The sequence below is a fragment of the Pseudopipra pipra genome, chromosome 25 (assembly GCF_036250125.1).
Source record: "Pseudopipra pipra isolate bDixPip1 chromosome 25, bDixPip1.hap1, whole genome shotgun sequence".
In the NCBI taxonomy this organism is placed as follows: Eukaryota; Metazoa; Chordata; class Aves; order Passeriformes; family Pipridae; genus Pseudopipra; species Pseudopipra pipra.
The window spans coordinates 6,263,117-6,279,126 of NC_087573.1; the positions used below are offsets into that span (position 1 = coordinate 6,263,117).

Sequence of the window (16,010 nt, forward strand, 5' to 3'; positions counted from 1 at the left end):
CCCTCTGGGAAATAACGCGGGAGCTGCCGCGTGGAGCCAGCACAGGCACCCCGCGAGCGGGGTGATGTCCCGGGATGGATCCTGCGGGATTTTGGGATGCCGGCTTGACGCCAGGTCGTGCTGGGATGCGTTCCCTGCTCCGGGGGTCGGGCACGGAGCGTCGCTCCCCGGGCAGAGTCACCCTGCCTGGAATATGGTCAATAATCCTGCATTTTATGGTTAATAATCCTGGATGTTACGGTTACTAATCCAGAATTTTGGATCCTGGAGCAGCATTTTGGATCCTGGAGGGGGATTTTGGCAGAGTTCTGGGTTTACTCAGGGCTGGGAAGGAGCCGGCCCTTCCCGGGAGCAGGGGAGGAGATTTAACTCCTCCATGTCCCCTGGAGCAGGAGTTGGAATCCTGGAGCAGCATTTTGTCACCTGCAGCGGGATTTTGGGACCCTGCAGCGGGATTTTGGGACCCTGGAGCAGGATTTTGGGACCCTGCAGCGGGATTTTGGGACCCTGCAGCGGGATTTTGGGACCCTGCAGCGGGATTTTGGGACCCTGGAGCAGGATTTTGGGACCCTGGAGCAGGATTTTGGCAGGGTTGCTCGGGCTGGGAAGAGCCGGCCCTTCCCGGGGGCAGCCGAGGGGACCGAACCCCTCCGTGCCCCCCGGCCGTGCCCACCCCGAGGTGCCACCCACGTCCCCCTGAATCCAACCCAACCGGACCCTCCCGCGCCTCCAAAATCCGGGGCAGGGATCTGGGAATGACCGGCGTGGCTTGGCCAGACGCTCTGCCCGGCGCTGCTGCTCCTCCTCCTCCTCCTCCTCCTCCTCGCCACGACCACAACCCCTCCCTGTGCCCCCACAGCTGGATCCAACATCTGGGCAGCGCCTTTTCCAGCCCCTAATTAAGGAGTTCATTAAAACACCTCCCGGCTGCGGGGCCGGCCCGGCCAGGAGCTCTGTTTACAGCCCCGAAATTCCCACTGGATTTTGGCAGGAGCAGCCGCTTCCTCCGGCTGGAATCGCGCCGGCTCTTCCCGGGGCGGAGCCGTCGCCCTCCGGGAGAGGGATCGGGAGCCAGTCCCGCTTCCCGAAGGCTTTTCCCGGGGCGCGGAGCCCCCCGGGGGTGCTGGGGGGGGGACCCGGGTACCCCGGGACGGGCGATTCCCGTTTTCCAGTGCCGGGAATACCCCGGTCCCGCCCGGAGCTGCTTGGGAACTAAAAACGGAAGGGAAAAGTTGTAAATAAGGAAAATAGCGCACAAAAAAAGGTGTAGGGGGATGAGAACGGTGCCGCACGGAGCATCCATGTGGGATGGGATCGGGATGTCGTGGAACAGGAATCTCCTCCCCCTGCCCCGCGGACCCGGGTCTTTGCAGTTCCACCCCCTTGGAAATCAGAAAAAGCTTGCTTTTTATTTTATTTTATTTTATTTTATTTTATTTTATTTATTTTATTTTATTTTATTTATTTTATTTATTTTATTTTATTTTACTTTACTTTATTTTATTTTATTTTACTTTATTTTATTTTATTTTACTTCATTTTATTTTACTTCATTTTATTTTATTTCACTTCCTATTTTTCCTTTATTTAACCTTGTTGTTGATTTTATTTCGTTTTATTTCACTTCATATTTTTCCTTTATTTAATTTTGTTGTTGATTTCATTTTGTTTTATTTCACTCCACTTTATTTTATTTTACTTCACTTTATTTCATTTATTTTGCTTTATTTATTAAATTGCATTGCATCACATTTGTTTTATTTTATTTTGTTTTCTCTTATTTTATCTCATTCCATTTATTTTATTTTCTCTTGTGTTATTTCAAGAGCAATAATTGCCCAATTCCAGCCTCTAGATCCCAAAATCCCCTTTTAATTCATTTTTTTTTATAGGCTGGGATCTCTGACCCCCCTCAGCCTCTCCCCGTGGCCTCTGAACCCCAACTCCTGATCCCACCTCCTCAGTCCCACCCCGATTCCAGCTCTGGGATGGCCCAGGGACCCAGTATTTCCCAAACCATTGCTTATGGGTTGGATTTGGGTGGATTTGGGTGGGATTTGGGTTGGATTTCGGTTGGGTTTGGATTTGGGTTGGATTTGAGTTTGGATTTGGTTGGATTTGGGTTGAATTTGGGTGGGATTTGGGTGAGACTTGGGTGAGATTTTGGTTTGATTTGCGTTGATTTGGGGTTGGATTTGGGTGAGATTTGGATGGGATTTGGGTTTGGGTGGGATTTGGGTTGGATTTGGGTTGATTTTGGGTTAGATTTGGGTTGGATTTGGGTGGGAATTTGGTTCAAGTTGGATTTGGGTGGGATTTGGGTTTGGGTGGGATTTGGGTGGGATTTGGGTTGGATTTGAGTTGAATTTGGGTGGGATTTGGGTGAGACCTGGGTGGGATTTTGGTTGGATTTGGGTTGGGTTTGGGCTGGATTTAGGAGCCATTTGGGTTGGATTTGGGTTGGTTTGGGGTTGGATTTCAGTGGGATTTGGGTTGGATTTGGATTTGCGCTGGTTTTGGGTTGGATTTGGGTGGGAATCAGGCTGGAGATGCTGCCTGGAGCTGGCAGAGCGTGGACACACCTGGACAGAGTGTCCCTGACTCCAGAGAGTTGGATGTTCCTTCCCCAAAACTCCCAGGGAGCGATTTCAGGACCTGACCCCCCCTTGCTGGATGGAAACCGGCCCGAGGTGTCCCTGATCCCGAGGGATCGTCCTTCCCGGGGCTCCACGGGGTGGGATGGGGCCAGTTCCTCCTCCCTGCTCAGCTTCCCACCGGAGCCAAACGACAGGGAAGGTCCAGCATCCTCCACCCCAAACAGTTCTCCATGGAATGATGTTTTCTGGCAGGAAACAGTTGCTTTTTGGGGGCAAACCAGCAGTTTGTGTCCCGGTGAGCCCAGACGTGCTGCCCTGGGAGCAGCTCGGGGCAGGTTGGGGCACCCGGACTCCTGTCCCGTGTCTTCCATGGGATCTCCAAGGGCAAATGTGGGAAATGGCACCTGGTGGCAGGAGCAGCAGCTGGAATTTGGGGTTCAAAGGCCTCACGGAGCTCCTGATCCTGCTCCAAACCCCCTCCTGGGAGTCCTGTGTCCCTCTGCCCCCCACCCTGCCCCGCTCTCCCCCGGGGGAGGAAGGACCCCCGGACCCCCGGGACAGTTCCCGTGACGTGGGAGGAGGAACCTCCCCCCTCCTGCTTCCCTGGGAACCTCCTGCCGTGGGTTGTGTGTCCTCCCCCCCCGAGGAACCCTCTCCCCCTTTCCCAACTTCCTCCGGAGCTTCTCCATCGAGGGTAACGTGGGCATCACGTTCCATGTCCATCCCCCTCCCCGGGAACCTCCCACCCCATCCCGCCACCCACGGGGGCTCTGGGAACACATTCCCTCGGGAAGGGACCCCCCCACGGCCTCTCCCTCCACACCCTGACCAGCTCAGCCTCATGTGCCTCAGCCCCATCTGCCTCATCCTCCCTGGAACGATGCCAGCGGAAGTTGGTTTTCCCTGGAAAAACCAGCAGGTTGACCCCGTTCTCCTCCCTGTGGTGCCCACGTGCTCCATAGCCCAGGGGGCATCCAGGGGTGGGGGGGCTCTGGGGTCTCCAGCCAGCTCTGGACACTCCATCCAGGCCAGAAAATCCCCTCACTTTCTTCCAGGAAAGAGTTGGGATTCCTGGGCTTTGCTGAGATCCCCTCGGGTCCCTCGGATCCCGGGATGGGGGATTTGCCGGCTGAGCTCTGCTCACCCCTAAATTTGTGGGGATTTGGGGTGGAGGAACATCTCAAGGGTCAGATCCTGGCCCTGGAGAGGAGCTGCTCTGGCAGGACCTTTTGGGAAGCTTTTGGATTGGGTTCAGCCCCTGGTTTGGGAAGCGACGAGGAAGAGGGAAGGGATGGGAAGCAGGATGGAGACAGCTCTTCCACGGGGGAATTCATCCCAAATGCCAAAACTGGAGCAGAATAAACCCATTTCCAAGGGCTCCCTGGGGGCCCTGAGGGGCTTCCCAGCACTCCAGGAACCCATTCCCCATCCCGGAGAAGGACCTGGGATAACTTTGGAGGTCCCACCTCCCCGCCCTCTCCCACCCCAGCCACCACATCCAGCCTTTCCCCAGCACCCGGAATGTGGGAAACATTGGGAAGCACCTCCAGACTCTCCAGGGATTCTCAGGAGCTCTGCCACCCCCAGCTCAGGGCTGTAACCTGCTCATTTGCATGTCCTCATCACCCCTAATTAAACCCTCGTGGTGCCCTGGAAATCCCCGGGATGTGCTGCCAGGATCAGGGAGGGTGGGAAGCAAACGGGACGGGTCCCACACACATGGGTGGCCTTGGGGACGTTGGTTTTCCCTCCTCACCCTATAAATTCTTGCAGGTTTGTGGCCAAAGCCACGGGGCCGTGGAGGAAATCCAGCTTTTTGTGGGGTCGTGTCAGTCCCGGCCCAGCCACGGCCCAGGATCATGGCTCGGGAATGGGGGGGACACAAGGGATGGGGCCACCGAGTGCAGCTCCCTCGGTGAAACGGGGAAAAACCCCATTTTGAGTTCTTCAAGGGAAAAAAGCTGCTGGTGGGGAGGTCACTGGGCTCCATCCAGGAGGGATTCCCAGCCGTGGGAATCCCTGGCTGAGCTGGACATGGTCACCTGTCACCCCGGGACCCCCGGGGGTCACGCACTGCCCACCTTCTCCACCACCCTCCAGAAACGGGAGAGGGGAAAAAAATCAGCCCCCAGGGAGGTCTCCAGGGGGATTTTGGGAAGCCAACGAGCCAGGAAAGCCCCAGGGACTTCATCCTGTTCCTCTGAAGGGATGGGATCGGTGACGCGCTGGGAAAACCGGGATCAGCCGGAGCAATGTGGGCCAGGACACCCCTCGGGCACTGAGCTGGTGGCACCGGGGGCTGGGACCCCAAGGGGGGAACCCCAGGGACATTCTCAGGGCAGGGAGGGGTTTGGGGGCAGAGCTGAGACGGGACCTGCAGGGGTGGCAGAGGAGTGACACCCCAGTGACACCCTCCCCAGAGGGACCAGCAGGGTGACAGGACACAGCAGGGTGACAGGGACCAGTGGGGTAATGAGGACCCAACAGGGTGACAGGAGCCAGCAGGGTGATGAGGACCCAAAAGGGTGATGGAGGACAGGAGGGTAATGGAGACCGGGAGAGTGACAGGGACACAACAGGTGACGTGGACCCAGCAGGGTGACAAGGACCCAAAAGTGCAACAGGGACAAATAGGGTGACAGTGACCCAGCAGGTGACAGGGACAAGCAGGGTGCTGAGGATCCAAAAGGGTGACGGGGACCAGGAGAATGTTGGGGATCCAGCAGGTGACAGGGACCAGCAAGTGACAGGGACCCGGCAGGGTGACAGAGGTGAGTAGGGTGACAGGGACAGGGTGACAGGGACCCAACAGGTGACAGAGACCAGCAGGGTGACAGGGACAGGGTGACAGGGACCCAACAGGTGACACAGACCAGCAGGGTGACAGGGACCAGCAGGTCCCATGGCTGGGAACAGTCCCGGGGGACCTTGGAGCAGGGACAGCCTCAGTGGGATGACAGGCAGGGTGACAGGGGGGTGTCCCCGAGCACCCCCGGTCTCTTTCCCTGTGTCACTCCAAACCAGCAGAGCCCGGTGGCTGTGACAGTGGGAACATCACCTTGTCACTGTCACACCGAGGAGACCCCGCGGGGGGCAGAACTGTCCCCAAGAGGGACATCCCACCCCCAGGTCGTGCCACGTCGCGACATTGCCACGTCCTGCCCTTCCCGGGACCCAGGGACAACGATCCGGCGCCGCTTCCCTGCCCCCGAGGGGTTAAACGGACCCAGTTGTCCCCAGAGCGGGAGGAGCCGCTGTCCCCACACGGCGGTGGCAGGTCCGGGCTCACCGCGGTGACGTGGGGACGGATCCAGGCGGTTTTGTGGCTTCGGAGCCGCAGCAATTCCCGGCCCCGGGGGCACCTGGAGCGATGTGTCACCGGGAATTGCAGGGACCGGTGGCTCCGCCCTGCCCGGGGACCCCCAAATCCGCCCCCGCCTCGCGGTGCCCCCGGGCTTGGAGCCGACCCGGCGCCCCCAGCGCTGTCCCCAGATCCGTCCGGGGACCCCCCCAGGAGCAGAAAAGGGGGTGCAGGATGAAGCCCCTTCTCTGCCCGGAACAGCGGCGCTTTGGGGTCAATTCTGCCCGTTTTGATGCCGCCGGGTTCAAAACCTGAAATGGGAAAAGGTTTTGGAATCTCCGTGACACTCCAAGCCCGTTCCCGGCTCTTCCCAAGGGAATGTGTAGCTCCTGGGGACTCCCTGAGCCTGGGGAAGGGCGAGCGGGGCAAAGCGGGGCCGGGGGGCCGCGGGGAGGTGTCGCCACTGCCTGGGGATTGAGGGGAAAAACAACGAAAATGGGGGTTCTGCAGGATTTCTGCAGTCGGCGTCACTCCCAGCGCGCCCAGTGGGGTGACTGGGAGGAGCTGGGAGGGGCGGGGCGAGCACTCGGTCCCTGCCGGGGTGGCAATGGTGGGACCACGGTCCCCCCCGAGCCGTGGGTGCCGCCGGGGGGAACCAGCCCACTCACCCCCGGGGGGCTCGGGACCCTCAGCGGGAGGGATGCAGGGAGGAGGCCGCGCTGGGAATCTGTGCCCCCCCCAGTTCCCCGCCCCCGTGGCTCCCAGTCAGTGGGCCCGGGTGCCCCGGGGTGCTGTGGTGGCCCCACACGCCACTGGGTGACACGGGGGGAACTGAGGAGCGGCCCCGGGACGAGCATCCCCCACCCGGCCAGCACCCCCCACCCTAAATGGATCCCAAATGGATCCCAAATGCCCTTTCAACCCCCTTTGGAGCAGGGCCGGGCCCTCGAGGGGTCTTGGGGTGGGAGGGTGAGGGGATATCGGCCCATATCCCAAAAGACCCACCCCTTTGTTCCACAAAGGTCTCCCCCAGCCCCCCACCCCCAACCAGGGGGTCCTGAGGAGGGAGGAGGGGACAGGGGAGGCCTGTGAGGAGAACAACCCCCCCCAGTCCCCTCCCACAGCCGTCATTGGGGGGGACTGAGCTCTGGCAACCCCAAATCTCCCACGGGGCCACAAACAGCCCCTCGTGACCCCCTCCCTGGAGAAGTGTCACCCCAATGTCCCCAGGGCCCCCCGGGGGGGTCGGAGGCACCACAGGGACCCGGGACCCTGCACATCTGGGGCTCCACAGAATGGGGGGGCTGCACATCTGGGGGACTGCACATCTGGGGGTGACACATCTGGGGAGGCGGCACAGCTGGGGGTGTCACACAACTGGAGGTCACACATCTGGGGGTGTCACACAACTGGAGGTCACACATCTGGGGTCACACATCTGGGGGTGGCACATCTGAGAGTCACACATCTGGGGGATTCACACATGTGGGGGTGGCACATCCAGGGCTCGCCCATCTGTGGGGGGTGTTACATCTGGGGGTCACGCATCTGGGGTCGCACATCTGGGGGTGGCACACCTGGGGCGGGGCCGTTGTGCCCCCTCGTGGCCGCAGGTGGGAACTGCAGCCGCCCCTCCCCGAGCGGGGAAACTGAGGCACGACCCCAACCCCGCCCCTCCCCGCTCCTCGGGGGCACTCACAGACCCCCAGAACCTCCTCCGCTCGCTTCTGCTCCTACTCGTTCACCGACGGTCCCCGAACCCCCCCAGAGGGGTGTCACCGTGTCACCACCTGCTCCGTGGGACACGGGGGGGGCGGGATGGGGGGTCCCTCCACGGGGCCTCAGTTTGGCCCAAAAACCCAGGAAAAGGAATGGAGAGAGAGGGTCAGCCTGGAAGTGACAGCCCGTGGGGTGGGGGGGCACGGATGGGACCCTCGGGGACACGGGGGACACGGCCCAGCCCAGCCATCACCCCCCCGGCCGCACGGGAGAAGCCAAAAGGCTCAAAATGAACCCAAACCCACCTCGCCGTGCTGGCACAGGGGGACCAGGGGGTCACCCTGATGCCACGGACACGACCCCCGGCCACCCAGTGCCCCCCAGCCAGGGTGACCCCGCGGCTCTGGGGGACGGTGACCCCCTTGCCGCCATCCCCCCCCTAAATCCCGCCCCTCACCCCGGATACGGCCCCTTCCTGGGAGGACTTTCCCGGCAGTGCCAGTTTTTGGGCGAGCCCGGGGTTGCCCCGGGGCGAGGGCACAGAGTCCTGCAGGGAACAGGGTGGGGTGTGGCCCGGCGGGACGTCACCGGGACCCCGCCCCGGGCTGGGGGACATCGCGCGGGGGGTCCCCGGCCCTCCCTGGGAACCCCCGAGGCCGCCCCGCCCAGGGCGGGGTCCGGGCTCACGGGAGGGGTGGTGGCCGTGCCAGATGGCTCCGAACCCTCCGCGCCCCCCCCCGCGGTGACGCGAGGGCAAAGAGCAGGTGGGTGCGGTGCCGGCGACAATCCCTGTCCCCCGCCCGTGTCACCCTCCGCACCCACAGCCCGGGGCAGGAGCAGCGGCGCCGGGGTCGGGTGAGCGGGGACACCCCCGGACAGGGACCCCAGCCAGGGACAGGGTGGGGGGCGGCTCCGACCCCTGCGAGACCCCCGTGGGGCTCGGATGGGGGCAGGGGGGCTGCGGGTCCTGGTGGCCACCGGGGCCGTGGCACCATCCGAGGGAGTGCGGGGGTGTCACCCGTTCGGCTGGGACACAGCGGAGCTGACACGGGTGCCCACCCCAGGATCCCGTCACAGGATCGAGACCCCCTCGCTGTCCCCGGCAAGATGGGAGACCCCTTGGGCCGCTGGGGCAGCTCCTCGAGCCGGTGAGTGCCAGCGAGGGGGGGGGTCCCCAGCGAGGGGGAGGGGGTGGCACGGGGGGTACAAAGGTCCTTCTGTCCCTCCAGGAGCGACCACGACGACAGGTCCTCGTTCCGACCCCCCAACACCTTCGCCCGCCCCAGCGGGAAAAGCATCTACCGTGAGTGGGGGCTGTGCCCTAAACCCCCCCAAAACCCCCCCAAAACCCCCGCGCTCCGTCCCCGGCCTGTCCCTGTCCCCTCACCCCGCGTGTCCCCACAGAGCAGCGCAAGGACTACGGGCAGACCCTGCTCCGGGCCCAGCAAGAGTTCCAGCACCACGTGGAGGTGGGAGACCCCAAAGCGCCCCGAGCCCCCCAAAGCGCCCCGAGCCCCCCAAAGCGCCCCGAGCCCCCCGGCCTTTCCGGGGTGTCACCGTGTCCCCCCGTGTCCCCGTGTTGTCCCTGTGTCTCCGTGTCCCCCCTGTGTCCCCGTGTTGTCCCCGTGTCACCGTGTCCCCCTCGACACTCTGCCCCCGTGTCATCGTGTCCCCCCCTGTCACCGTGTCCCCCCCGTGTCACCGTGTTGTCCCTGTGTCTCCGTGTCCCCCCCGTGTCACCATGTCCCCCCCACGTCACCATGTCCTCCCCCGTGTCACCGTGTCCCCCCATGTCACCGTGTCCCCCCCGTGACGCCGTGTCCCCCCCGTGTCACCGTGTCCTCCCCCATGTCACTGTGTCCCCCTTGTGTCGCCGTATCCTCCCATGTCACTGTGTCCTCCCCCATGTCACCGTGTCTCCCCATGTCACCGTGTCCCCCCCGTGTCCCCCCAGCACCTGCTGTCGCTGCGCCTGGAGCGGGATTTGCGCAGCCCCGAGGATTGCCTGGGGCGGCTGAAGGCGCTGGAGGCGCAGGGAAGGATTTGGGGGCAGGATGTGATCCTGCAGGTCAAGGACCAGGAGCTGGTGCTGAGCGATGTGGAGAGCAAGGTACCCCCCGGCCGGGGCACCCCCAAGGCCCGGGACCCCTGGCTATGGGATCTCCTGGCTATGGGACCCCCCAGAAGTCTGGTACCCACTGGCTATGGGACCCCCTAAAGCCTGGTACCCCCTGGCCGGGCATCCCCAAAGCCTGGTACCCTCGGGCTATGGGACCTCCCGACTATGGGACCCCCCCCCAAGTCTGGTACTCCCCGGCCATGGCACCCCTGAAAACTGGGTACCCCCCAGGCAGGGCACCTCCAATCCCTGGTACCCCCTGGCCATGGCACCCCCTGCAACCCCACTACCCACCCCCCAGCACCCCGATAACACTGTAACCCCCTATGTCCCTGCCACCCTCCAACCCTGGCACCCTTACAAGCTGGCACTCCTATAACCCCAATCCCCCAGCCATGACACTCCTGTAACCCCAATACCCCAATCCTGGCACCCCTATAACCCAAATACCCAATCCTGGCACCCCTATAACCCAAATACCCAGCCTTGTCACCCCTATAGCCCCAATACCCCAGCCCTGACACCCCTATAATCTAAATACCCCAACCCTGGCGCCCCTATAACCCCAATACCCCAATCCTGGCACCCCTATAACCCCAATACCCCAGCCCTGACACCCCTATAACCCTAGTACCCCCAGTCTGGGCCCCCACAACCCCACCGGCCCGTCCCCCTAAACCCTCCATCTCCCACCTATGCCCCCCCCAGCACCCCCCTTAACCCTTTACACCCGCCCCCCCATTCCCGATCCCCCCAGTGCCCCCCCGCCCCCCCTCCTCCCTTTCCCGGCCATTCCTGGGGGGCTCTGAGCCCCCTCGTGTCCCCCCCCCAGGAGGAGCTGGAGTCATTCCCGCTGGGAAGTGTCCAGGGCTGCACGGCCGGGCTGGACAACACGGTGTTGGCCGTGAGCGTCCAGGAGTGGAGCCCCCCCGGGACCACCGTGCTGCTCTTCCAGTGCGAGCGGCCGGGGGTGAGCGCGGGGGGGGGCAGGGTCGGGGGAACCCCCCGGGACGGGGGAGCGGCGTGGGGGGGATGAGCCCTGGGAAGGGGCAGATGGGGGGCAGCCCCCGTGCTGGGGGGTGATGGGGGGCAGCCCCCCGGTCTGGGGGGTGATGGGGGCAGGGGGGGCAGCCCCCGTGCTGGGGGCGATGGGGGCAGGGGGGGCAGCCCCCCGTGCTGGGGGGGTGATGGGGGCAGGGGGGGCAGCCCCCCGGTCTGGGGGGTGATGGGGGGCAGATGGGGGGCAGCCCCCTGGCTGGGGGGTGATGGGGGCAGGGAGGGGCAGCCCCCGTGCTGGGGGGTGATGGGGGGCAGATGGGGGGCAGCCCTCCGTTCTGGGGGGGGTGATGGGGGCAGGGGGGGGCAGCCCCCGTGCTGGGGGGCTCACGGGGGTCTGTGCCAGGCAGAGGTGCTGAGGACCAGCCTGGAGAAGGTGCTGCGGCAGCGCAGGGAGGAGCAGAGGGGCCATCACGGCTACAGGTGAGGGACGGTCGTGGCTCTTTGTCCCCTCCCCGAAGTGTGGCCCCCCAAAATTTCTGGGTCTGAGGGGATCTCCCTGAGGGAGATGATGACCCGGTGTCCCCCAGAGAGTCCCTCCCGGGGGGGGCTCCTTTTATCCACTACCCCAGGGCCCGGTCCAGCCCCCTATCCTACCTCCCCTTTTGGGCTGAGACCCCCCCCCACCCACGGGCTCAGCCCCCCCCATCCCACCCACCCATTCTTCATGGGCGGAGACCCCCTCCCACCCCATTTCCAGGGATACAACCTCCCCCTCCCACCCCATTTCCAGGGATACAACCCCCCCATCCCATCCAGGGGCTCAGCCCCCCCGTCCTACAGCCCCCTGCCATCCCCCACGGGCACAGAGCCCTCAGATACCCCCCTGCAGCCCCTTGGGCTCATCCCCCTTCCCCCCCCCCTCCCCCCGCACCCCGCATTCCCCCCGGGCCCAGCCCCCCCTCACCGCCCCCCCTCTGTCCCAGGACCAGCCCGGACGTGCCGCCGAGCGCGACCCCCCCGTACGGGGCCCCGGAGCCCCCCGAGCCCGACCTCCACGTGCCCCCCCCGCGCGGGCCGCCCCCCCAGCGTGGGCCGCCCCCCCCGAGCTACAGTGAGTCCCGCGGGTGGGGCGGGGGGTGGTCCTCGTGCCTCGGTGTCCCCCCGAGCAGGGGGTGACCCTGGCGTGACACTGGAGCCCCCCCGGTGTCCCCAGGTGCCCCGGACCCCCCCCCGGTGCCCCGGGCCAACCCCCCAGCCCAGCTCACGGCCGAGGTGGACCGAGATGTTGTAAGTAGCCCCCCATACCCACCCCTCCCTCCGTGGATGGGACTAGACCCCCTCCAGTCCCCCCCCAGCACCCACCGGGCCCCCCCCGCGCCCACAGGAGGTTCTGAACCACGTCCTGCGGGACCTGGAGCTCTTCGTGGCGCAGCTGAAGGTGTCCCCGGGCTCCCTCAGCCACAAGAAGAAGAAGAAGAAGGAGAAGAACCCGGGTAGGAGGGGAGGGGAGCGGCCCTGGCGGGCTGAGGGGGGCCGGGGGGGCCGTGGGGGCCGTCCCGGTGCCAGCGCCCCGTGTGTGCCCCCCCAGCGCTGCCCCCAAAGGAGGACTTCGAGCATTTCTTCCAGAAGGTGAAATACGCCCTGAACCTGCTGGTAGGTCCGGGGGGGCTGGGGGGTAACCCCAGGGGGGCTGAGGGGATGTAAGGGGATGGGGGCATGTGGGGGGGGATGTGTGAGAACAGGGGGCTGTGTGGGGATGGGGGGATGTGAGGATGGGGGCTGTGTAGGGATAGGGGGGCTGTGGGGATGGGGGCATGTGAGGATGGGGGCTGTGTAGGGATACGGGGGCTGTGAGGATGGGGGGATGTGCGTGGCCTGGGGGGACCGTATGAGAGAGGGATGGGGGGGCTGTGTGGGGTTGGGGGGATGTGGGGATGGGGGGCCCTGTGGGGATGGGGGGCTGTGTGGGGTTGGGGGGATGTGGGGATGGGGGGCCCTGTGGGGATGGGGGGCTGTGTGGGGCTGGGGGGATGTGGGGAAGGGGGAGCTGCAGTGATGGGGGCTGTGTGAGGAAAGCGGGGGCTCCTTGGGGACACCCCTTCCCCCCTGCAGGGCCGGACCCACCGGCACGTGCAGGACCCCGACCCCGCCGAGCTGCTGCGGCTCATCTTCTCGGCCCTGACCTTCGTGAGTGCCCCCAAAACCGCGACCCCCCCAAAACCGGGTCCACCACCCCAAAATCGGGACCCCCTCAAAAACTGGGATCACCCCCAAAACTGGGTCCACCACCCCAAAACCAGCCCATCCCCCAAACGTGCTCCCACCCCCAATACCGCTCCCACCCCCAATACCGCTCCCACCCCCCAAAATCGGGCTCACTCCCAAAACTGCGCCCACCCCCGAAACCCGGTTCCACCCCCAACCCCCCCCAACCGGGACTACCCCCCAAAACGTGTGCGCAGGGCGGGGTCCGCCCCTCACCCCCAGCCGGGGGGGCTGTTTTGGGGGAGCGGTTTTGGGGGTGCCGCTCCATGCCCCTCCCCAGGTGCTGTCCCGCTGCCCCAGCCCCGGCCTGGCCCCCGCCGTGGAGACCCCGCTGCTGCTGCCGGAGGCGCTGGAACTCCTGGAGCAGAGCCTGGGAGATGACGATTACGGCACCTGGAAGAGCCTCGGCACCGCTTGGAACAGGGCCAGGTGTGCTCCAGGTCCCCCCGGCAGCGAGGAGGGGGTCTGGATTGGAGGGGGGGGATCACAGCACCCACTCCGGTGTGTGTCCCCCCCGGTGGTTGTAGGGCCGAGTACCCCAACGGCGCCCAGGTGCCCGGGTACGTGCCGGTGTTCTCGGACGGGTGGCTGCCCCCCCCGAGGGAGCAGGAGCGGCCCGGGGGGCTCCAGGACCCTCCGCCCCCCGCCTCAGGTGCCTCTCGGCCGGGCCCCTCGCCCCTGTCCGCGCCCCCCGCCCAGGACCCGCCCCCCAGGTAAGTGCCCCCCGTCCCCGGGGGGTGCTGAGGGTGGGGGCAGGGTGTGTCCCCCCCGGTGGTGACCCGCCCCCTCCCCAATTTGCAGCCCCCCCGGCCCTGCCCAGGGGCTGTTCCGAGCCCTCTACGACTTCCAGGCTCGGAATTCCCAGGAGTTGAGCGTCAGGAAGGGGGACACGCTGCAGGTACAGTGAGGGTGGTCCCCGCTATGGATGGGGGGAACGGAGTGGAGACTCCCGGCCTCCCTGCCCCCCACCATGGCCCCCCTGTGCCCCCCCAGGTCCTGAGCCAGCAGAAGAAGTGGTGGCTGGTGCAGGACGAGCGCGGGGACCGCGGGCACGTCCCGGGCAACATCCTGGAGCCCCTCCCGGAGCCGGGGCGCGGGGGGGGCCCCAGCGCCGGCCAGGTGGGCGTCCCCCCCTCCCCTGCCCTCCCCGAGCCCCCCATCAGGAGGGGGCGGCCGGGGCACACCCCGTTGTCCCCTCCCGTGTCCCCCCAGGACAGCCCCCCCACCCTGCGCCCCGACTCCACCCCGGCGGAGGTGACGGCCTGGCTGGCGGACAAGGGCTTCTCGCGGATGTAGGTGGTCCCTTGAGCCCCCCCGAATTCCTGTGGGTCCGTCTGGGAGGGGGGACGAGCCCGGCTCACCGCTGTGCCCCCCCAGCACGGTGCGGAGCCTGGGGGTGCTGCGGGGGCAGGAGCTGCTGCAGATGAGCCCCGAGGAGCTGCGGGTGGTCTGTCCCGAGGAGTGGCGGAGGGTCCTCTTCAAGCTGTCGGCCGCCAGGACATCGCTGGAGGTGGGGGACCCCTGCCCTGAGCCCCCTCCCCAGCACGGGCTGTCCCTGGGGGTGAGGGACCTCTCCCCTCGCACCCCCTCCCCACCTCGGGGCTGTTCCTGCGGTTGAGGGGACACACCCCCCCCCCCCCCGACACCTCCCCCGCCGCCCGGGGCTGTCCCTGGGGGAGCGGGACCCCCGCCCCCAAAACCCCTCCCCAGCCCGGCCCCCCGGCCCCTCCCCACTTCAGGCCTGTCCTTGGGGTGAGGGGCCCCCGAGACTGTCCCTGAGGGCGAGACACCCCCCCTGCGCCCTCCCCCCCACTCCCGGGCTGGCACTGGGGATGTGGGACCCCCACCCCGCACCCCCTCCCCATCCCGGAGCTGGCTTTGAGGGTCAGGGACCCCCATCCCGCTCCCCCTCCCCACCCCGGCGCTCTCGGACCCCCGGCCCCGCTCCCCCTCCCCACCCCGGCGCTCCCCCCACGACCCCCCCACCTCTCCCACCCGTTCTCCGCAGGTTTGAGCCACCGCGGCCGCTCCGATGTCCCCGCCCTGTCCCCACCACGCCCCTCCCAGGACGGAGCCCCCCGGGACGCCCCTCACACCCCCCCGGGACAGAGAAACGCTCCCTGATGGCAGAGGACACGCGACCCCCCCAGAGCCACAAACGGCTGCTGGGACCCCTCGGGGGGCTCTTGGGGACACCCCCCCAGGGAAGCGGAGGGCAGGACCCCCCCCTCGGGGGGTGCAGAGGCTGCAGAATGATTGTGCACCCCCAAAATGTGTGGGAAATAAAGAGTGACAGAAATGGGCTGTGCGGGGGGACCCCGAGTGTGGGGGGACAGGGAGGAGAGGGAAGGGAGGGGAACGGGGGGGGGGGGGGGCCAGGACAGGGAAGGGAGGGGGTGGTCTGGGGGGGGACAGGGCAGGGGGACAAGAACTGAGCGGGGGGGACGAGGGGACAGGGAAGGGAGGGGGACAAGGACAGGACAAAGGGGGGACAGGGCAGCAAGGGGGAGGGGGACAGGGAAGGGAAGGGGACGGGGACAGGGATAGGGGACAAGGACAGGTAAGGGAGGGGGACAGGACAGGACAGGGATGGGGGGAACAGGGCAGGGAGGGGACAAGGCCCTTCCCCCCCAGCAGCACCCGAGGGACCCCCATGTCCCCGCCTGGGGAAGGGAGGGGGCGGTGGCACGAGGGGCCCCAGGGGACAGCGCTGTCCCCGTGTCCCCAGCCCACCCCGCTGTCCCCGTGTCACGGCCCACCCCGCTGTCCCCATGTCCCCAGCCCACCCCGCTCAGCGCCCTGCGGGGGTGGCAGAGTCCCAACACCCCCCCAGGCTTTGTGAGCGAGGCCTCATTAGCGCTCATTAACAATGTGCTAATGAGGCGGGCGGGGCCCCTTTCCCGGGGGGCCCTGGGGCAGCACAGGGCTCAGCCCGGGCCCCCCAAACCAGCCGGGGAAGGGGGGGTGACACCCCGGGGCAGAGACCCCCTCACCCCACACCCCCCTCCTC

The 16,010-nt window shown here is 65.9% G+C and overlaps 1 protein-coding gene across 1 annotated transcript; it reads left to right on the top strand.

Moving 5' to 3' along the window:
• The first annotated feature begins 8,378 nt into the window (after positions 1-8,378).
• Positions 8,379-15,308, top strand: EPS8L3 (EPS8 signaling adaptor L3). Its single transcript, XM_064635961.1, has 19 exons — positions 8,379-8,472; positions 8,681-8,765; positions 8,847-8,920; positions 9,022-9,086; positions 9,572-9,727; positions 10,569-10,706; positions 11,139-11,215; positions 11,719-11,846; positions 11,949-12,022; positions 12,120-12,228; positions 12,324-12,388; positions 12,848-12,922; positions 13,281-13,429; positions 13,528-13,713; positions 13,802-13,898; positions 13,994-14,119; positions 14,213-14,292; positions 14,378-14,561; positions 15,009-15,308. The coding sequence occupies exons 2-19, from the start codon at positions 8,725-8,727 to the stop codon at positions 15,012-15,014; spliced, it is 1,830 nt and encodes a 609-aa protein (XP_064492031.1). The 5' UTR covers positions 8,379-8,472; positions 8,681-8,724; the 3' UTR covers positions 15,015-15,308.
• Positions 15,309-16,010: the final 702 nt, after the last annotated feature.